The following is a 23,277-nucleotide window of genomic DNA, read 5'->3' as shown; positions in this document are numbered from 1 at the left end:
CCCCATTTTCGGTTCCTCCTTCTTCTCCACATCTCTATCTTATCATCCACCTCTCCATTGCCTGTTCCACCTTCTCCTCAAGCTCTCATCTTATATTTCTCATTCTCCTCCATGTCTCTATCATCTCCTCCACCTCTTATCTTATATTTCTTCTCCACTTCTCCATCTTTTGTTTCACCACACCATATTCTCCTTCACCTCTCCAGCTTCTTTTACACCTCTCCATCTTCTCTCTAACCCTTCTCCTCCCCTACCTCTCCATTTGCTCTTCTACCTCTCCAGGTTCTCCTACATCTCTCCAGTTCATCCTCTCCTTCTCCTGCTTCTCCTCTTCCTCTCCAGGTTCTCCTCCATCTCTCCATCTTCTCCTCCATCTCTCATCTTATATTTCTCCTCCACCTCTCCACCTTCTCTTTCACCTCCAGATTACCTTTCACCTCTCCATCTTCTCTCCAACCCTCCTCCTCCCCTACCTCTCCATTTTCTCCTCTACCTCTCCAGGTTCTCTTCCCACTCTCAGGTTCTCGTCCCCCCATCCATCCCTACAAGATTTTCAAAGTTCAGTTGCTCCCGGTGTAGTTGTTAGATTAACTCTATTCGGCTCAGAGTAGAAAACTGAAATATTGTTTTCTGCAAGTGACAGAGGCTTTGACAGATTAAAATCCATCAGAATAAGGGTGATTTAGACGACTTGTTTCCATCTCAGATGTGGCAGTCTTCCCTGCATCATCTTTGCTATGAGAGAGCGAGAAGCTGTCAGCTCCCACAGACGGCAGGATAAATGAGGGTCCCGCCGCTCACACTCCCCTCCTCCAGGAAGCGCTCCAGTGCTCCAAGTGCGTATAAAATTAATCACCACAATTCTGCAATTCAAACAATGCAGCCCCTGACATGACAATTTCTCCCAGAATGGCATCTTAATCTCCGCCCAACACACAAAAATTACCGCGGGAGGCTGCGCGGGGAGGGAGAAACAATTTAGAAAAACCCCCGTGTTTATGCAATTCATTTTTTTGTTGCTGCCATTCCCAACAAAGTCATTAGGCACACACCAGCGCGACATAAATGTTGCTCTATAGATTCCATTAACTAATTCTGGCTGAATTGTAATTGCCGAGTCTGATCCTTCGCCGTGCCCGCCGCCTTATTAAGACAGCCTGTGGTGGGTGAGGGATGTAATATTGACGTCCGAGACAGACACAATCTCAGGCCCACGGGCGAAAAGGAATATTAAACTGGTGGTGAATTCTGCCGCCTATCTGCCCTCCGCCTCCTCCTCCGCTATCCACGTCCTGTAGCCAGTAATGAGGAAATAACATCTTCATTAGGCATCTGTTTAACTGTATTAGAGGATGAGTCCTGGGGGGACCATTGGTCATGCCGAGGATGCTGCTGTTGGGGGGTCTTTTGGACTACATAATGACAGATGAGATACTGCAAAGTTTTTTGGGGAAAGCTGTCAGCTGGTAGCTCATAGAAAGAAGGATGGAATTTTTGGCTACTGAATTTTAGAAGCATCTCAGGGACTCTAGTGACAAGTCAAGTTAGAAAAGATTTTCTTTATGCATCTGTCGTTAATTGTAGGCATAGTTTTTTTTATTTATTATTATATTTATTTTTAAAGCTTTTATAAACAACCTTATGTTGTTCGTTTTCTACCATGAATAGTTTGTTTTTTTATACCTTTGCTATTGTTTCACTTCCATTTTATATAGTTAACTTTTTTATTTCTCCACTGCTGATATTTTAGATTTAGGGCATATATTATATTATTTTATTTTTTTCATATAATATATATATTAAAAAAAATCCTCTGTTGTGTTCACAACACTGGCAATACAATTTTTTGATTCTGAGATATATATATAATTTTATATAATTTTGTTTATTCTCATTCCATGTGTAAGGTTTATTTTCCCAATATATCTTGTTAGGGATGATAAATGAGATTCAGGCCTGCTATAGCTCTGGATCTGTCTTCCATAAAAATTGTGTTCACCAGGAGTTTTTTTTAATTTAAAAACTTGATTTCTTTTGCTTTTACAAAGACAGGTCAAATTGGTGCGAGGTCAATTTTTATTAAATATAGGATATTAAAGGCTTTGAAAATGCAATATGAATCTTAAAGCGACACTATGCAAGTTTTTAGTTATTGTTTCTGGCTCCCTCGTGTGTCAGAATAGTGCAACTGCAATGTCGTATCTACTTCGTACTTGGTTCTAACAAACTGCATGTTTATTTGTTTCAAATAAACAAAGATACAAAGGTTGGCTTTACGACGTCGCAAGGGAGGATCCACAACCTCGCAATCATAACTTGCAAAACTATAGGGAGCCAGAAACAATCTGGTTAATTCTGTTTTTGGTAGTTCCTTTTTTGTTAGTTTGTCTTGTATTTGTTCTTCTGGTGGCTAGTGTCAGGTTGTATATTTGTGTAAATCCACACACTTCTTCAGTAGCTCAGATGCTTCATTCTTTCTGGAAAATACTGCAACTCTGCTGGGGTGAATCATGTAGATTGCTTAACCAACATCCACTTGACTTTGAAGGTTCAAAGCGGCGCATACATCCAATTTAGCATAATAGCTGCTAAGTATCCTGCTTGGTGTCGTGGCCAGAGGAGAGCCCTCGGGTATCATCCCGGTCCAGCTGGAAACCTCGGCTGCAGACCTCCTCCTCCTCCTCGGATTCTCTCCCCTCTTCAGGAATGTATGATTCTTTTCCAGCAGCTCGGCTCGGCTGGAGATACCGGGCCGCTCTGATCCTGGTGGCACGGCTGCAGTCATTGTCTGGTCTCCGAGGTGGAGTGTAACACCGCTCCTTTGTGTCGCCGGGATGGTTTTTGTGTGCTGTTATTTAGCCCGCCGCTGGCACGTCTCTGCCCTGTGTACTGTAGAACTGAGCGGGTAAATAAAGCAGGTTCTGTTCAGACTTCAAAGTGTTCGGCGTCTGCTTTTGTCCTCTCGGAGAAGGCAGCGGCGCTCGGCAGAGCGACTGTATTAAGGTCTTTTATGGAGCCTATTTACCTTTGATCTTTCATTTGAAATTGATGTGAAAAATACCTTCACGCGGCTCCAGTGTCCTCTTTTTACTGCACGCTTTAGCTGAAGTGTGAGTGTTCTCCAAACACTAGAGATTGTCAGGTGGATCTCAATGAACTTGTTATAAGTTATAGTTTCAACTTCACAACATGGTAAGAAGTCTAAACGGACATGAATAATCAAAATGATATAGTTCTTAAGATCCATTTGACGTATTAAACATAATACACTGTCACTCTTTTTTTATCTAGAGACAAGTCTAAGTTTTAAACTGCTGTGTACTTAAGGCATCCCTGAACTTAAACATAAATAATCTTTCTTTATGATGGTTTTGACTTAAACATTTGAAACAACACTGAACAACTAGAGTCTTACCCAAATAAAATAACTTTCAGACTCACTTTCTCACTCATTAAACCCCCTACCGTCACTCCACACTTGTTTTTACAACACTCTCTTCCTCTCACTCCCTCTCAGTGAACTCAGACGACAGAGGTTCTAGCAGAACATCCAAAAGGGTTGTGTACCTTGTTGTTTTTAAATGTGTTTTAGAGACGCATACATGCTAGCATTCCCTAGAGACCTGACTCACCCCCTCTTGGTGAACTCATAACTGCAGCTGAACAGATTGTCATTATCATGCGTTCAATATATAATGACTGATTGTTCAGGAGTTATTGTACTAGGATAAACTAAGACTATGTTTAGCTCAATAAGGAAACATCATAAGAGTACAGGAAGATCCGGCAACTGTCCCCGACAAGCCTCGTTTAGTATTGATTTGTGCTTCTGGCTCACTGAGATAACATGTCTTAAAACTGGTCCTGGTCTTGTGGACTTTGAGCTCTTGGATCCGTTTTATTTTCTTCAAGATAAATGGCACCTTTTCACGTGATATTATGGTGAAGTGCACGTGCCAAAAAGGAGGCCCCCCCGATGAGAGGGTGGAAAAAAATAGTTTGGGAACCCCTTAAGTAAATCAAGACGGGCGACGTCAGGGTGAAATAATTTCCCTTGGCTTCCTCAATCCAGGTCCCTGTCAACGATCCGTGGCATTGCTACAACCCTGCGCGTCAGATTCCGATAACACCAGAATGTGTCACCGTGCCCCCCCCCCCCGCCCACCACCCTTGAGGAGTTGAACAAGCTTTGGAGCGACTGCGGGACCCAGGTGGTCCCACGCAGACAGACGGGTCATTTGCAGCTCCACATCGGTGGACTGACAAGCTCTAACAGAGAGATTTGTCAGCCGCTCGGGGAGAATAAAGAAGTTGGAGCTGAAGAATGTGTGAGCCAATCAGGTGCGGCTTAAGAAGCCAGAACAGAATCGGTGTAATAACCCTGTCCGTGGACCCCCTTGACTGCTCTGCACCCTCTGCCACCCCCAAACTAGCCCCCCTGTGAGGTGAGTAAATTGTCATGCAGGGAGGTAAAATCAGGGTTGGGGGGGGAGTAAAGGGGGGAGTCCTCATTTGCCCCCCCCCCTCACTCTCCAAACCCTTCATCCCTGCTTCAAGTTACAACTAATTCCTGGAGCGGTGCTGCAAGAAAGACGCTGCTATCTTTTATTAAGACCCTCTCCAGCAACTCCCCCCTTCCCCTTGTAGTGCTCGCACTTATTCAGCTCCACTGTGAACAGAAGAAAAATGGAGAAAAAAGGGGAAGTAGTCAGCGAGCAAGAGTTTTTTTTTTTTTTTTTTCTTCCTCCTCTCTTACCCTCCACTCGCTCTCGCTCGCCTTTTTCCCCTGATTTACCGCGCTTTCCTCAGAAAGCTTCATTGTTCCCCCTCGCCTAAGTCTCATCAGGCCTTTTGTGGCCGACTATCACAGCGGCAGGCAGAGAGCTGGAAATGTATAAATGGTATCATGCCTTGTGATTAATGGCGGTGCTTATGAGTCAGGTCTGATAACGGGCCTGCTCTCTACTCAATTTCAGATACCGTTAATGGAATCTGTCTTCTGCGATTGTAATGTGAGAGCGCCTAATTTGCTATGGAGCTTGAAGCTGTCACCGGCAGGGGATTGTGGGGTCATAAGGGACCTGGCAGCCGTTTGGCCTGCAGCTTGTATCTGCGGCGCTGAATAGAGCAGCTCTCTGCCTGTCAGTTAGCTGATAGGCTGATGAGGACTCTAAGCCACTCCACACAATGGCGGCGAGGGCCATACTGCCTGACTTCCCTAATTGTCGAAGCCCGCTCATATTTCAGAGCCAGCGTGCCGGGGACTGGGCCGCTTTTCTTCAGCGCCCCCCATCCCCACCTCACCACCACACCGCCATCCCCAACACCACCCTTTTCTCTCTTCTTGAACTTTTTTTTTTTTTTTTCTTCTGATTTCTTTATTTCATCCCGCACACTGTCTCACCCCTTTTTAATACACCATTTCTCTCTTTCTCCCCATCACTTGTCACCTCCCTCTTTCTCGCTCTCTCTCTCTCTCTCTCTCTCTCTCTCTCTCTCTCATTTTAGTAAGTGGTGGGTCTTAAGCGTATGACAGATTATCCCAAGTTCGCTTCAATTACCGCCGAGGAGATGGTGGCGGTACAGGAGGACCGGGCAAACTTTTGTGCTCACGTTCTACTTAAGACGTGGAGGATAACGGCCTCACATCTCCGGCAGCCTCTGAAAATATTGTCCACTTCACAGAGAGTGTTTTTTCTCTCGTCCAAGCGACGGGTACTAACTTGGAGAAGTGGGCAGATAAGAATGGGTTTTCAAATTGGTCTGGGGAAGAATTTCTGCTTGACTTGCACATGGGATGTCGACCAGTCTGGCGTACTTTATCGTTAGACTAAACACTGGACTTCAGTTTCAATGCCAACGATCACGTATCATGTTTCGTCGTTTGGTAACAAGTTAAGTACTCTGTGGTTAATTATGTGATCAAGATCTGGTAATTCGGCCAGTGATTAGCTTAGCATTAAATATGGTTGTTTTCCGATACATGGCCAGTTAAGTGAGAACATACTCGGCATTTACTTTAGGTTTAGGTATGTCTTAGGTAAAGCCTTTGTCATGAAATGACAATAAGATATAACGCAAGAAAATTGATGCCTAAAAGGAATGTATCTTTATTTAAGGTTGACCAATACATTATTTAAAAAACACAATCAAACTGCAAATGTTTACTGAATGAAACTTGACTCAATTAAGTCAAAAACATTAATAGAATGTGAAGGTATTCCTTAATCGAATAGAAACATGAACGGTAATTTCTAGTCTATTGGCTCAAGCTGCATTTGAGTTGATCTTAACCCTTGTGAGTTTTATTTTTCAACTAAAAGAAGACTTGTTTACGCTTTAATTTTAATTTAAACGACAACATCAACGACCTCCCTGGTTCCCAGAAATGTATATGCAGTGGCCGAGGTGGTTCATGTTGACCCAGAGGCAACACAACCGTTAATGTGTCTTCTAAATGACAATTAAAGTGTCAATGTATCATATTCTTTTGCTTGAAAAATAAAACTCAAACTGTTCTTGTTGTTTTATGTAGTTGTATATCATAAGACTGGAATCCAAAATTGTCGATATATATCGAAGTTAAGGAATTATTGGTAATTGTACCAAGAGTACCCATGAAATAATGTTACATAAATATCTAGAATGATATTATAATTTAAATGTATCATTGTCAAAGTCATTCTGTTGAATTAAAAGAGTAAATACTTTTTTAATAAGCGAATTGACGTGATGATTTTTAATGCTTATCATGATGTCCTTATACGTCTTTATGACACCAAGAGAAAACTTTCTCGGTGCTAATTTCCCTAATTCCACAAAGTAATTTTCCCAGGGGTTTAATTATGTAACATCTGATCTAATCTTATCCACGTAAACAGTTTAGCTTCATATCAGCCCAGAAATGGTTCCAGGTTCTGAGACAACGTTGAAAAATGTATAACCTTAACCTGTAAACCACATTCCCTCTATATTTACATGCCAGTGAAGAAAGTTTAGGTTTTAATTTTCCAGTTAAGTGACAAGTGCCAGTCATCGACGCTTACTAAAGGTTATGGTTCAAACACAAATGGCTGCAGTTCTTTGTTAGTATCAACTTAATCACTTCATCTCTTCCACAAAAAGTGGCTCACATTTCTCACCACTATCTCACTTCACTAACGGAAAACCAACGTCTTATTTATCTGCATCACAATATCATTTGTGGTAGTTTATGGAAACAAAAATAGTTAAATGGTCTCACTGATTCATCATTGAGTTCCTGATGACTTATATTAAGAAAGCTTTTTCTTCCTCTCACAGGTTATCAGGTCCGGGTCCAGGGGCGGCCTTGGCCGGAGGACTCTTTGCGGTCTCCAGGCTGAGCTGGCAGTGGTCAGTGGTCGCTGAGGTCTTCACGCTCAACAACCTGTTTGTTGCTCTGCTCCTGTACCTGACCTCGGTCTTCCACTGCGCCGACGACGCTGAGCACAGAAGGAAGGTATTTTCATCTGTTAGCATCAAAGATGAACACATGTGGCAAACTAACAAGCTCCGTCATCTGGGAGAGACTCAAAGTAGAAGCACTCTAGATTTCTTCTAGATCCTTTTCTATTGAGGCCAGGAGGAGGCCATGGCACACCTGTGACATGCTAGACAGATGATGTCACCCATTGTAAAGAAGAAAAAAAGATTTTAATAGTTAAGCAATAAATGACGCTGGCTTTAATAAATATAACGGGTAGAACTTGTTTTAAGAAATAATCAACTGTGATTAATAATCTCAATAGAAGATAAAGGTATTTGCCAAAAGCCTTTTATCTTCATTTTTAACAAGGCGGCATCTTTTTCTTGATAGATTTCCCAGTGGGGGGCGCTGTTCTGTGGCCTAGGACTCAGTAACCAGCACACCCTGGTGCTGTATGAGCTGGTCATTATTCCGTGGGTCCTCTACAGACTCTTCTGTCACTCGGTGAGTCGTCTCGTTTCGTTCTTCTATCCACATTTACCGCCTCTGACCTTCGACCTCAGGAGCTGACTCTACGAGCCCTCGCCTCGCTTGGAGCGTATTTCCTGTTGGGCTTCACGCCGTACATCTATCTGCCCGTCTCTTCGTACCTGAACACGGCCCGCTGGAGTTGGGGCGACCAGACCTCACTGTCGGGGTTATTCACTCACCTGCTGAGGTCTGAATACGGCACCTTCAGCCTGGTACGTACCACAAACGACATGGTATTTTTCTCTTTTTTTAACGACATTTTTGCTTTTTGAAGGCCAAGACGGAGAGCGCAGTGAACATGAGCACCATGATGAAGTGAGTTTGAAACCCTTTGTCCTTGAATCTAATTACACACTTCTGATTTCTTTATTTCTGACACTCCTGCCGCCAGGGGGCGCACTAGTCAGGCCTCAGAAAATGAGAGGATAAAGATAAAAATTGAATTTTATATAATATAATATTAAATGTTTTCTCAACCATTTGTTCTGTATATACAACACACAAACAGCCTTGATCTTCACTCTCATTACTCTCATCTTTCATTACCAAGTAGCTTGTAACTAGCTAATTTTGTCCTGTTATTATCTGTTTACAGTTTGTCTAGAGGTTATTCAATAGGACTATACTGTGCTGAAATCACTTCTGTTAATAATTCCCTATGCTTGACGAATAATACATATGAAAAGGGGAATAAATGTAAGGAAATTCCATTAAAAATATTGAAAACAAGGCCTTAAAATGTCTTAAATGAAATTCTTAAAAACTCATGATAAGTAAGATTTTATCTTAATTTGACAACTCAACATATCTGGTAACTTAAATACATTTTTAAATAGAAATCATTTAAAGATTGACGCGAAATTCTGATTTCATCACGGTTCATGTATCAACTTTTTTGAAGATATGTTTGCCTTGGGCAACAAACGCAAAAGGGCAACTAATGTGTTGATTTTAGTGTGTCTTAAATTGATCTCGAACCTCTATTGTATCATCAGTATGTGTCTGTTTGTACAAAACTATCTTTTCATTAAAATACTTACATTAGAAAACATGCTTAAGCTTCGCCCACTGAAAACATTTCTGGACATTATATCTTGTTCACCATAACCACGCCCACTCTGCTGTGATTGGTAAAGCATCCTGGAAGTCTCCTCCTCAAAGAGACTCGTTGTATAAACAAAGCGGGTGTGATTATAGCTGGAGTGAGGTCATTATTACCCCATAATGGACTTCGCTCTCTTAACCTCTTGTTCGCGCAGATTTCAGAACTTTATAAAGTAATAACTTCAAAACATGATGAGAGACTCACTGAATTTGAAACAGAAAAGTTGGGTTTTCCCGTTGGTTCCCCATTAAATTCACCCAGAATTTACCAACATTTTTCTTTACAAATGAAAACGGTACCAGGCAACTTGCACGAGACACGGCATAGTGTTGCACACTTTTAAAAATCAAAATGGTAGTCTAGGAATGTATTCTTCAAATGTTTAAATACATTTGAGAAAACTTGTCCCTTGATTTAATGAATGTTGTTTATTTTTTTTTACTTGGTGATTGATTTTAAATGTCATTACAAAAGGTAAAGTCTTAAATTCAACTTGACAGTTGTAGGAGCCCTGATACACTTTAAAAAGTTCATATATTTAGAAGAATGTCCTGTGTTTTTCAAAGGAGTAAACATGGTGAAGTTTGGGAATCGCTGCAATTTTTTTTCCATAGAACTTTTCTGCAGTGAAAAGCAGCCGACGCAGGGAAACAAGTTGACAGTTAAGAAAGAGGTTCTGCACGCGCCAACAACTCTGCTCGGTGTGTTTTACCAACGCTGGACTGTGTTCCAAAAGCTCAGTCAGCTCGGCGGTCCATCCCTGTCTTCTCTCTCCAGGCGCTTTTGTTCTTCTCGTTCCACTCTCCCCCATCAAAGCAGAACTGAACCTTCTTAGAGGCCCAAATCGCTGTGTTCTGTTTCTCCAGCAGTTTGAAATGATCACTCAGCTCGAGTGTTTAAGCGTGACAAGCTGTGATGACAGACGCTGCAATAGAGCTGCGGAAATTATATTTTTTTCCTCCTTTCCACTCCAGACCGCCGCCCCCACTCCCGCGCTCCTCCGTCAACACTCGCAGTCACTCCCGGTATCTCGCTCCTGCTGATGGGATGTTTGGTCGTGGTCGCGTCTTAAGACCCCCCACTTTTCCAACCCCTGTGCAGCACGCGCCCCACAACTTACCCGTCGTTCCCGCTGCTTTGATGGACAAGCACACCTTCAAGACGAGGCGGCGAGGCGTACATGACAGGCATGTCGCACTGCAGACGTAAAACCCCGGTGGAGGCGCTGACACACAAACACACTCGCCCAGTGTACGTCCCCAGATATAGAGACTCAATAAGCTGTCAAAATCGAGATGGGTATTAAGGAAGAGGCAGGAAACTCTGTGTGACTGATGAGCGCTGTGAGGAGATGATGGGGCGGCGGGGGGGCGGATGACACACTCGTTCCTATCTGTCAATCCGATTGAAGGCAGGAGCGCCGGGTCCAAGGAGTTTGTTTTTGATAGCGGATGGAGGGCATTTAATAATTGGTGTCCTTGAGTTAAGCAGGGGGGGGTGATTGAGTTTGTCTTCAACGTCCGTCACGTCTCAAACTTTTCTTTTTTTTTCCGTGTCTTCCAGGGCCCAGCTGGACCACTGCCTGACCGACCTCTCGCTCCCCGCTCTGGCGCTGGCAGGGACCGGCCTCCTCCTGTCCTCCCGGGACAGGTAAGGATGAGGAAGCAGGGCGCCTTAAAAAAAAAAAAATCTCTGTCACACACACATCTCCGCCGCCACTTCAACCGGATATCTAATCCCCCTCTGGTGAAAACGCGGCGAACAAAAAGCGCTGACAAAATGCTGATCTGGGTGAAAAGGAATACAAAAAAGTGCCGAGGCACCTCACTGTCAAGCTGTCACGATGCTCTTTAACGGCGCTGAAGTGTTTTTTTTACCCCAACGCGTTCAAATGCGCCCCGGCTTGTACGTATTAGCGCGGAAAGGCGACGGGATCCTTTTGAGCGACTCCCATCGTGCGGTGGTCCGGGTGGAGTCGGACATCAAGCCCCTGTAGGTGGAACGACAATAAATAAAAAAACAACCTTTTATTCAGCGATTTATCAACAGGCTTAATGTCTTAAAATAACTCGCACATCTCATATTCATGCTACAATATCTCTCTGGGTCCTCAACATCCCACTCCGGGCGCCAATTGTAACAAGTAACGAATATCATCAGACAGACTGAAATAGTCTTTTCATTATCAATTGATTTTAGAACCTTCAGACGTACTTTTGCCAATTGACTAGGGGTGTAAGAGAAAAATGGTTCATTGTTATATTGTGATATTTTTACCACGATACTGTATTATTATTTAACGGTACAGTATCAACTTTTATACATACCTTTTAAGAATATATTTTATTGGGTATTGTTTTGATGGTTTAAGCGCTTTGTGACCCTGGTCTGGAAAAGCGCTATATAAATATAAATGACTTACTTACTTATATATTTTTAAAAAAATATGTTCTTAATTTTAATTTTTTGCTTTCAAATCATTTTAAAATAAAAAAAAAAGTCTCTTTATCCACAATAAGGTGCAAGTATTCATGTTTTTTTTGTTTTTTTTTCATTTTTGTGTTGCAATTAAACCTCCAGCCGCCAGATGGCAGCAGTCATTACTTCCTCCGCAGCCAAAGGAACAGTCAAATTCCGCGAGAGTTACAGTGATTACTGAGGATGAGAGGATACAGTCGAGTTTGGACATAGTTAGGTTTCAAAACAAATGAAAGTAGCTACGACTTCCACAAAGGTCATGTGGTCTGTAAATTCTGCAACACCAGAGTCAAGTACTCGAAACTACTACAAATATATTCGTGTTCCTACAGTATTGCAATTTATGGTATTAGTGCGCCTGTATCGTGATACATATGTGTTACCAATACACAGCCCTAGTCTCTACTTGACGATATTAAACACTCGTAACGAGGGTCAGTGAGTCTTGTTGACACCAGGTGGAGACTCAGAACTCAGTCTCATGACGAGGATAACACGGAAGCTTCTTCCCTTCTTCTCGGGCGTGTAAGTGGGTTTCACAGCTGCTCCGTAATGAGTCAGTGACTCAGCACTTGGCTTTGGCTCATTATGACAAAGACGGAAAATCAATCAAAAGTTTCTGGAACGGCTGCCGTCAGCTCTCTCTGTGTCTGACACCTCGGCAGCAGATCCAGGTGAGTGAGACGGAAAGTTGAGAATACAGTATGTAGGATCCTAGACTAGGGGTGTGTATTGGCATGAGTCCAGCGATATGATACAGAGTACCAACGATAAAAGATATTGTGCTACTGTAGCAACAAGGATATACTTGTAGTATTGTCGAGTACTTGACTCTGGTGTTGCTGAATTTACAGACCACATGACACTTTCCTACTTTGGAACGATCTTCCTCTCTCTTTGCGCTTGAGTCTACTGACTTTCTTATTCGTGTAGGCTTTTCCCTGATTTTCTGGGAATCCTGTGTTGTTCTCGCTGTTATCTTGATCTTTTTAGTACCGGTAGAGTATTTTTTTTATTTTTGATTGTTTAAGCGCTTTGTGACCCTGGTCTAGAAAAGCGCCCTATTAATATAAATGAATTACTTACTTACTTACGGTGAAGTCTTAACTGCTTTAAATTGTTTTCAAACCAAAATATCTCCAAACATCAGTTTAAAAGCTGCTGTCGACTGTATCCTCCTGTTCTCAGTCATCACTAGGATCTCGTGGGAGTTCCTTTCGCTGTAGTGGACGTAATGACTGATCTATAGGCCGGAGGTTTAAAAAAACACTTTGATTATATGCATTTAATTATTTTATTTTTTTATGAATTATTTTATTGTTTACACACTTAATTAAAATAACCCAAAGGGACATTGAAAAAAGGGGACAAGAAACCTTCACGTTTGGACAAGGAAGTCTTCGTAGAACTATAAACTACATAAAAACATAAACCATACAAATAAAATAAACACAAATCAAATATTATTTTAAACAAAACATTAAAAAAAATAGATAAATTATTAGAATTTTTTATTGGTACATTGCTGTTGAATATTGATACGGTATCGTGAAAAAAAATCAAATTATATTTAAGTGTATGGAAATGACCTCGTCATGAGGTCCATTAAAGGAATTTCTAAAGACAAAGGAAGAACCCAGTAATGAAAATCTGTGCTTTATCAGAAAGAGCTGCAGGATGTTTTCAGGACGAGGGAATTCTGGGCCTCTTGTTACGACTGCTGCGCCTGCGACCCTACAACAAATGTCATAACATCATATTGTGCTAATGCTCAACCTCCTATTGACGCCATTTGTAACCGAGCAGTGGATTATGACCCCGTCTCAAACCTGCACACAGACATCAAGTAACACAGTTGACTTTTTTTGTCGTCACCAGGAAGTGCTGTTCAGTATCAAGAGTGTTTACACTCATGCTGCTGCTCTACTCCGTGTTCTTCTCCTGGAGGGCCAACCTGGACGTCAGCAGACCCCTGCTGCTGGGAGTGGTGAGTCATCGTGTTTAACATTCAGTCTCAGGTTTAATATTAGAAATTATATTTTGCTGTGTCATCGTAGATTCACAAGATTGAAGTTCTGATCGTCAACATATACAAACATACACAGTGTTACGAGGAGTTGAATCTCACCTCAGTGCAGCTAACACTGTTAGCCACGAGCTAAGCTAACAAGTAAAGCATTCAGTTTAAAATGTCCTTCACTTTACATTTTGTTATGCAAGTTAACTATTGAACTACCAAGATGACCAAATAAATCTGATCAAACTGCTTGAGATTTTTCACTTTTGCATGGAGTTAAAACTTGTTTTGAAAAAAGTAACAATGACACATCATTTTAAAAGTAACTTGTGCCTTTATTCTTTAAATATATTTAGGTTTTCATTTTAACCCAACAAACGCATATAAAGACATACAGAACACATTTAAAAAAAATATGAATACATAAAAATAATAATAACAAACATTACAATAGCACTGATAATAAATTATATAATAATAACATTAAAATAATCAAATAAAAACAAGCTAATAATAAGTGATTTAATGATTGATAAATCAACAATACACGTTTATACATAAACGTAGATGTAGGGGTGAAGTTACAACAATAATTAAAGCATTTTAAAATGTAATATTCGATCATGAAATTATGAGAATTTGGTTAACAAATCACACTGATAAAAGAAAACACATTTATATTTGCAATGAAACAGTATGTCATTCACTAAACTTGAATCATAATTTATTTTTTAAGCTTTCTTTAATTGCACATCATCCATAGATGACATATCCATAATATGTTTATGTATATCTGAGTCATCCATCAGGTAAATATTACACTTTAAAATACATTTTCATGCTAGTTATGATCTAGAGACGTTAGAATTGACCAAACACTGAAAGCTGGTTTTGTAGAACGTTTTCTGAGGTGAAAGAATTCTTAATTTACAAGAAAATAACCGAGGAGTATTTTGATAAAGGTGAGAAGAAATGAGGTTTTCAAGGAGGGTTCAAAGGTCGCTTCATCCCGGAGTCATGTTGTTGTCATGTGACGATGTGTTCTGTCGACCGCAGGTGGAACGTTTCTGGCTCCAGAGCGACGCGGTGCTGTGTCTGCTGGCGGGCCTGGGCCTGAGCCTCTCGGTCAGCCTGCTGGAGATCCAGCTCGGGGGCGGCCGTCTGTGGCGGAGCGTGGGCTGGGTCCTGACGGCGGCGCTCCTGGGACGGATGGTTCTCGTCAACCGCAGGTTTGAAGGGCCCGTAGATTAGCGCGTCCGTCAAGATTTCCCTGAGTCAGCCAGATTTGTTCCTGAACCCCACGTGTCAGTCGTGCTCACCTCGCGGGCGAGAGGCGGATCACGTCGGTCTGTCCGAGGAGGCAGATTACACCCGACTCTCTTTGATCAGAGCCGTCAGACCCATCACACCTGCCTGCTGATGATGAGAAGTGGGCGGCGGCGCCGAGGACTTACCCTCACAGCACCTCGGAGTCGAGCCCTCCTTGACGCCTCTGAACACGCCCGCTGTGTGGTTTGATTCCAGGGACTGCGATCAAAGCAGCAACGCCGTGGTGGAGCGGTTCGGCAGGGAGGTCCTGGGTTCGATCCCGCCCGACTCCATCGTCCTGACCAGGGGAGACCTGCCCGGGAACTCACTCCGCTACCTCCGCTTCTGTCTGGACCTGCGGCCGGACGTGCAGCTGGTCGACCAGGAGGTCAGAGGTCAACCATGTTTTTTAAGCACCAGGGTTTAGTCATTCGTCCATTTGTTTTAATATCATTCAATCCCACTGATAGAATCAAATAATTCAATTTAATACAACGTCAAAAACACAGAAGCTATAAATGCGATTATATTGTTTGGAAAATAAATTGTAATCTCTAAAATAAAATAATAATTTAAGACATTTATTATTTAAAAAAATGTATCTGTTAATATAACAATATTTCTTGCATTTTCTATTTTATATCACACTTAACATTTGATTTAAACAAAAAAAGCTTAAATCCTAATCCTTGTGTTACCTCTAGGTCAAGGTCACCCGAAAAACAAATATGTTTGTGGTATCCCTTGTGTAGTTTACCACCAACACGTTTGCTTTTAAGCTTTTGGGTCACCTTGACCCAGAGATAACACAAGGATTAAAGAGGAGTAATAAAAACTAAATAGTGGTAACTAGTTGTTAAAAAGAATATAAGATTTAAAACGTTTTTATTCATTTAATTTTGACATAAAACACAACAAAAAACTTTTTTTTTGGTAAAATAAATAAAGTATAGTGTATATTTAAATTACTTATCCATTAATAATTGAAAACTACTACTGTTGTGTTATCAGTTTTTTCTTGACCTTTAAAGTATATACTTTATTGAATATTGTTTTGATTGTTTAAGCGCTTTGTGACCCTGGTCTGGAAAAGCGCTATATAAGTAAAAATTACTTACTTACTTACTACTTGTGATAATTATAAGTACAAATAATGAATAATATAACCAACAATCATTAAGAAAATTATGATTAATAATAAGAATGCCATATAAGTAAAAGTAAATGCTTTGATCAGATGCTTTATTTCTGTCATATTGTGAACTATGTTGTTGTATTTCCATCACATTCATTTTGATAATGATTTGTTCTGCTATCTCCAGATGATGACGTACTCCTGGTACATCTCCAAGCTGGGGCGACACCACGGTGGCGTTCGCTTCCCCGGCGGCGTGTGGGACCCGGCTGACCTCGGGGAGAGAGGCGGCTTCAGCCTGAAGCAGTTCCTTTCTCACAACTCCGGGTGAGCCCGAGATACAGGCGCCCAGATAAACCATCAAACGGACGGGTGACAAAGGTTCAGCCGCAGAAGTGGCTGATCTAATGAGCGGCAGATCAGTGGAAGCGTTCCAGGGAGAGATAAGTCTGCAGGAAGATCAGAAACGGTGAACTACACCGGGTCGACTAATCAGCTTGATTTGCTGTAATGGTCTCGTGTGGACCTGATGCTACTCCCTCGGGTCTCTCCTGGAGGAGACCAACGGTGCCTCTGGGCCAGCAGGGGGCAGTGTTCGCCAGGACAAAACTCGTATTTGGGAGTCACTGACCTGCGGGATTAGCCCTCCTGGCCTGTTGGGAATGTTTTAGAAGCAGGTTTGAGAAGCGTGAAGTAAAGTGCAGCTGCGAGGACTGACACTTTTTTAAATTATTTTATGAATACTTTCATGTTTCTTTTGTTGTTGTAGCTCAGCAGAAAAATCAGAAAAATCTTAAGAAATATGTATTTTTATTTTTAAATTGCATGTCTCAGCCCTTCGGAGCGAATTTTCCAGATCCTCCACCTTATTTATTTTAAGGTTTTGTTGATCATGTCTAAAAGTCTTCAAAAAACGAATCATAGCTTTTTTTTTAGTTAGCAATACAATACAAAAAAGACAACAATAAAACTGCCAGTTTAAAACTGTATGTTTTTTTAATACAGTCATTACAAGTGACTTTTTCAAAATAACTTAAATACTTTTTTTAACACATCTTTTTGTACATTTGAAGTCAAAAATATTATGCATCACATATCAAATAATTAAGTGGACAAACAAAAAGCAACACAATAAAAACATGATGTCGATTGATATGAACTGAAACACAAATCCTACTTCTAACACCATTTAAAGGGTGAGACAGAGGTTCATTCACACGTCAGAAATGTGTCAAAAAAAACATGATTCTTGCAGAAGTGTCATCGCTCTGGTGCCTCTCTTCAGCAGGAGCGTGTTGGCGTGCATCGGCCTCCCTGACGGCGACTCCAGCTGGCAGAGCAGCTTCACTCGCTGGCCGCTCGGCGTCTGCGACTTCCTGGTGCCGGTGGAGAAGCAGTTCGACCCCATCAAGTGGGCCGGTCGCACTCGCAACCTGTACAACTGGAGCGAGCCACACGACAGGTCAGAGATCTTCTTCTGATGGCGGTCATTTTGTCCAGTTCTACTGTTAAAAATCTCTTAAAATGGTTTAGTTTATTTTCAGCTTCCCTTTCCCTGGAGTTCTTCTTTGTATTCTTTCAGCTTTTTTTAAATACTTACTTCAACTTGTAATGATTTTTTTCAATAATTTTATTCCATTCTTTATTTTGAAAATCAATTTTGGTTTAATTTCTTGTTCATTAGATTAGATTAGATTTAATTAAGCCCATTTTTTAAAAACAACATTATAGTATTTTTCCCGCCAATTTTCTTGCTAGATTGACTCCAATTATTAATATTTTTCCAATCTTTTAACTATTTATTTTTATATTTCTTAACCTTTTTAAGACATTTTCCTAAAATTTCTATAATTTCTTTTTAAGTTCACTTATTATACTTATTCTTTTCTGGGGGGTTTTCTTCTAATATTACATTTTGTGAGATTCAAATGTTCTTTGAAGGTAAAATACGTTTTTACATTTTACTAATTTTCCTCTTTTGTACCTTTAGTACCAACAGCTTGTTTCCCATGGAAGTTGTTTTTCTATATTTATGAGCAGTTGTGCTCGTATTTAGGATCAAACTTTGGGTTGAGATGAAATAAAACAACATGGTGGATACCAGTGGATGGGTTTTCCATTTTTTTAGAGGTGGATTTTTGAGCTCAGGGGTGTAGAAGAGACTCATAGTAGAGCATTAAGATACCTTTTTGAGTCCTTCAGAGTATGATGAGGTTTTGTAAGAATATATTTTTATAATGTAATCTTCTACAAAAGACCTGAAGATGAGTAAGAAGAACATGATGTTTCCAGCTGTACTCTGAGTTTTTCTCTCCGCCCCCCCGCTGAGATCCTCTCAAGACATTAGTCTCTCTCCGTCTGAAAATGAGTCCGCAGATGAAAAATAATGACTTCCTCATTGCTCTTCTGTCAATAAGTGTGTCAAAAATGGAATTAGTCAAAGCGACATCTTCTGCTCGCCAGCAGCCCTTCATTCACTCGCCCGTCCTCTGCTGAATACTGTGACATTATTTCTCGCACTCCGGCGACAAGCGTGTCCGTCGATGCCCCCGAGCCAAATATTAGCTGCAGAGCTGCGCTAAAATATTCTTTTGAAGAAGAGGTCAAGTGTTTGCAGCCGACAAAGTGGGGGAAAAAAAAGGCGACGATTCGGTTTTGAGCGTGTGACGAATGCCCTGACGTCTAATGTTCACGTTTAGCTTCCAAACCAGGATTTTGAATAGTCATTTGTGGTTCCAGCCTGCAGTGGTCAGTAGCCGAGTCGCTCAATCGTAACACGTCTTGTCTCGATCTCCAGCTTCCCGGCCGTGTCTTGGGAGCGCGTGGCCAACGAGGAGATGTGGCAAGCCAGGTACAGTAAACTTTGTTGGCAGACTCGAGCGACTCTCTTATATAAGACAGATAATACGCTGCCTCGCGATCAAACATCTCCATAAACCAGTCTTGTGTGCCAGAACATCTACATATTCTGTTCGTATATCTACATAAATCACTCCATTGAAGTGGTGCGTCTGAGTCGGACTCATTCATCCAGCACTCAGTCTGCGTGTTCGCAGGATGAAGACGGCTTTCTTTCTGTTCGACCTGGCGGAGATGATCCAGGGAGACGGCAGACCCGGCCTCTACGAGCTGTCCTACACAGTGCGTGAGCTAACCGCTAACCCCAGTAAGATGCTAATCATCATGTCTGTTATATAAAAACCTCTTCCTGCTGCTGTAGCTCTACAAGGAGATCGTTGACTCGGAGTCCAACTACCCTCCGAACTGGGACAAAAACCTGGCCCTGGCCTGTGAGAGGCTTCTGCGCTCGGGTCACCGGGGTCACAGTCCAGACTCCCTGCTGACCTGCGCCACCGAGCACTTCAGTCTTTACCTGGAGAAGGAGCCGAGTGATCCTCAGGCGCCGGCCATTCGGTCGGCCATCAGCCACCTGCTCAAAGAGAGGGAGCGTCAGAAGAAAAGCACGTGAGGTGGTGACGGACAGATAGACCATGTTTTTGACCTTCCTGTCATTTTTTGTACCATATTTTTCTGACTATTAGGCCCACTTAAAATCCTTAAGTCTTTTTCAGAATCAACATTGTGCCTTATGTAGATATTTTAGTTGTATTTACTGACCTAAACACGATTTTATGTGGTACACAGCGCTCAGAAATCTGTCAAAATGATTTAATATGACTTTAGTAAACTACTCTGGATCCTCTGTAGTATTTCTCCATAAGGCTTCGTTGTACTATTCTGCAAGGCGCTTTAGTATTACTCTGGTAAGCTCTGTAGTATTACTCCATGTGTCCCTGTAGTATTAATACGCGAGTCTATGTAGTATTACTGCCCAAGTCTCAGTAGTATTACTCCGCGAGTCCATGTAGTATTACTCCGCATGTCTCTGTAGTATAACTCCACATGTCTCTCTAATATTACTGTGTAAGTCTCAGTAGTATTACTTGGAAAGTATCTGTAGTATTTCACTGCGAGTCTCAGTAGTATTAATCCTCGAGTCTCAATTGTCTAAGTAGTATTACTCCACGATTCACTTGCAGAGTAAAACTGTGTCTCAGTAGTATTACTCCGCGAGTCTCAGTAGTATAACTCCGCGATATTTGTAGTATTACTGCCCAAGTCTCAGCAGTATTACTCCGCGAGTCTCAGTAGTATTACTCCGCGAGTCTCAGTAGTATTACTCCGCGATTTTTGTAGTATTACTGCCCAAGTCTCAGTAGTATTACTCCGCGAGTCCATGTAGTATTACTCAACATGTCTCTGTAATATTACTGCGTAAGTCTCAATAGTATTGCTTGGCAAGTATTTGTAGTATTTCACTGCAAGTCTCAGTAGTATTAATCCCCGAGTCTCAATTGTCTTAGTAGTATTACTCCACAATTCACAGTAGTAATACTACTAAGACTCGTGGAGTAATATTACTGAGACTCGCAGAGTAAAACTGCGTCTCAGTAGTATTACTCCGCAAGTCTCAGTAGTAATACTACCGAGACTCACAAGCACACGCTTCATATAACTCTATGCGTCTCAGTAGTATTACTATATATATATATATTAAATGTTGTAAAGTAGTATTATTAAACCTTATGAGACATGCTTATTAATCAGATTTCCAACTCAAGCCTATCAACCTACAACAAAATTCTTCTAATGCCCTTTTAGTCCGAAAAATATGGTACATTCATTGTATTTATGGTGTGTTCACACCACACTGGTTCGTGAGGACAGAACTTCCTGCTGTCTCTCAAACGGGTCAATCTGCTGGGGGTGGGTCTATTGTCAGTGAAGAGTCAAAATGGTGGATGATTATTAGCTTGAGTTGTTGCTCCAGATGTAACATCCATCACTACAGTTTCTAATAGAACTTCTACATTAACATGTGACGAGTCAAACATTCCAAAACATCACATCGATGCAAAAAGTCATAAAACCGGAGCTGCCTCAGATGTCGAGTCCAGCTCGACCGTGTGATGTTGAACCTTTTGTACAGTGAGTTGAAATCATGTGTTTTCGAATCAAAGCTTCTCTTTTTTTTTTCGCTGCTCACTTGAGCTCTACTGCCTGAACGGATCCTCCATGTTCTTACGTGCCAAACACAATATGGTCCACCAAAGTGATCTGATTTGAGCCTCTTAACATATGTTTTATTGTATTAAGAAGCTGCATAAGCCTCTAATGATGATCAAATCTGTATTTAGAATTCTGAAAGTGAATCACGTAAGGGTCGCAGGGGTCATCAGTGGTGGTTCAAATGTCAGTCATTTTTTTTAGCTTTAATGCCGCCATCTTGGAACAGCGTTTACCCTGAATTTAAAACACAAAATCAACAAAGGGATAAAAGAAAGTCACTGAACATCCTAAAGGAATTGGGGCCAGTGTTGACGTCGGTGAACTTCTGGAGTTGAGCGATCTTTGACTGACCTCAATCAAACATGTGCGTGCGCCCTTTGACCTCTCCCGTTTGATTGCTTCATCATCGCGGGTCTCTCTTTAACGCGCTGATTATTTTTTTTTTCCAACAGCGAGCGCGGCAGAGATTGAGGGGGAAACCCAATTTAGGGGCAGAAATGGGGGATTAGAGGGTTTTTAATCTGGGACAGACTTGTGCCACGCGGTCCTCGGCGTACAGTGCCAACAGTGCCCCCCCCCGTGTATCCCTCCATCAGTCTGTCTTAGATAGTCCCTTAAATGTTTAAAACTAATGGATTCTGTGAGTTTTTTTTCGCCCTCGGGAGGGCTGTGCTGTAATCCCTCTGGATTTAAATGAATGTCACAATGCCAGAGACCCTTTTAGAGGTGTGCGAACACACACACACACACACACACACACAACAACACACACTGGATCTGGAGATCTTTTCGTGTCTGTGTTTCGTTGCCAACTTGTTTTCGATCATCAACCGGTTCGTGAGCTGGTGTGGCAGCGATCAACGTGCCGGTCCTCGGACTCGAGAGTCACCACTCAGAGGTCAACCGTCGGATCGTCGAAGTACAAACCGTTTTCTTAGAACGTAATCTGGTCCGTCTGCTCGCCGGCCTGGTTAGCATCTGTCGAACGGCTGGATGATGAGTCGGCCCAGATGTTCTCGTACAAAATGTTTGCTGTTTTCGGTGTAAACGTGTCAATAAAATTATCTTTTTTTTACTTAAATGTTCCTGTTTTTATTTTGTTGGCTACTTTTCTTTTAGCTACACTTGTCTTTGTATGATTACACAACTGTACTTCCTACCATAACTACACCCAAAAATATTTCATTGTAGATTCACACAATTGACATTCTAATCTTAAACGTATAAAAGGATAAAATGTGTACTATGGACGTATATCAGTGCCATCAGGTTGGATTTAATATTTAAAAAATTGAATGGTTGGATATTATAATTTAAATATTGAAAGGTTGAATTTGTTTTTATTGAAAAATTGGATTCGATAATTTGAATATTTTCAAGATAAATTACATACTGAAATTTTGACATCATATTGGTTTGATATTATCATTTAAATGTATGATTCAATACTTTTTATTTCAATTATTCAGAAAACAAATTCAACCATTATACATTCTGATGGCACTGATTTACTTCCATAGTTGTATATTTATCTAGCACCGTTAGCCACAAGCTAAGCTAGCATGTAGAGCTCAAAATGTCCTACCATGTATATTACAAAGAGATAATATTATATATCGAATTATGTGCGAATTTGCCTGCTTGAGACCTTGGCTCCTGCAATGGTCTGAGCGATGTCATCTAGGATGTCACTTTAAGAAACTTTGTAACAGAACATGTAATTGGTGAACAAGAGAGCCTGATGGATTATAAATGTTGATTTTTATACAGTAAGGACTTTGAAGAAAAATAGCTATAATGCATTGATTTAATTTTAATCATAGAATAAAAATATGGTTAAAAAAACAGAATTTTGAGTTAATATAGTCACTGATGAAACCGTATAGACTTCAATGCTGTTTAAAAAAAAATCCTACAATATTTGTAATGTCATTTTTTAAAAATATTTGCTTTGTATCTGAACAAGACGGAGCGAAGTCTATCAGTCCAGATGTGAGAAGTCGCTGGTTGTAGCCGGACCGGACCAGTGCTGTCCGGTATGTTTCAAACGCATCAAAGCTAAACCTCCTTCAGCTTCATTAAGCGAAAGAATCAAACGCTTGGTCTGATCCTCACACTTACAAACCTTCATTGATGCTCGTGAATGTCCTCAAGTGCAATTCTTTGCTTGTGTTCTGCTCCATTTC

The 23,277-nt window shown here is 41.2% G+C and overlaps 1 protein-coding gene across 2 annotated transcripts in view; it reads left to right on the top strand.

Annotated features, from left to right (window-relative positions):
* Positions 1-22,127, top strand: part of tmem260 (transmembrane protein 260) — a 34,304-nt gene extending 12,177 nt beyond the window's left edge. Inside the window, exons 4-16 of one of the 2 annotated variants that reach the window (XM_087779233.1) lie at positions 7,303-7,480; positions 7,838-7,951; positions 8,011-8,190; positions 8,253-8,293; positions 10,647-10,733; positions 13,440-13,548; positions 14,635-14,807; positions 15,103-15,274; positions 16,209-16,348; positions 17,310-17,483; positions 18,819-18,872; positions 19,078-19,162; positions 19,242-22,127. In XM_087779233.1, coding sequence (XP_087635359.1) covers positions 7,303-7,480; positions 7,838-7,951; positions 8,011-8,190; positions 8,253-8,293; positions 10,647-10,733; positions 13,440-13,548; positions 14,635-14,807; positions 15,103-15,274; positions 16,209-16,348; positions 17,310-17,483; positions 18,819-18,872; positions 19,078-19,162; positions 19,242-19,490 — 1,756 coding nt within the window. In that variant the 3' untranslated portion in view covers positions 19,491-22,127. Of the gene's footprint in view, positions 1-7,302; positions 7,481-7,837; positions 7,952-8,010; positions 8,191-8,252; positions 8,294-10,646; positions 10,734-13,439; positions 13,549-14,634; positions 14,808-15,102; positions 15,275-16,208; positions 16,349-17,306; positions 17,484-18,818; positions 18,873-19,077; positions 19,163-19,241 lie in introns of both variants that reach the window. The other variant, XM_087779232.1, reaches the window with a different exon arrangement.
* Positions 22,128-23,277: the final 1,150 nt, after the last annotated feature.

The sequence above is a fragment of the Callionymus lyra genome, chromosome 18, assembly GCF_982586985.1.
Source record: "Callionymus lyra chromosome 18, fCalLyr1.hap1.1, whole genome shotgun sequence".
NCBI lineage: Eukaryota > Metazoa > Chordata > Actinopteri > Syngnathiformes > Callionymidae > Callionymus > Callionymus lyra.
This window is presented reverse-complemented; position numbering and strand designations above follow the sequence as displayed.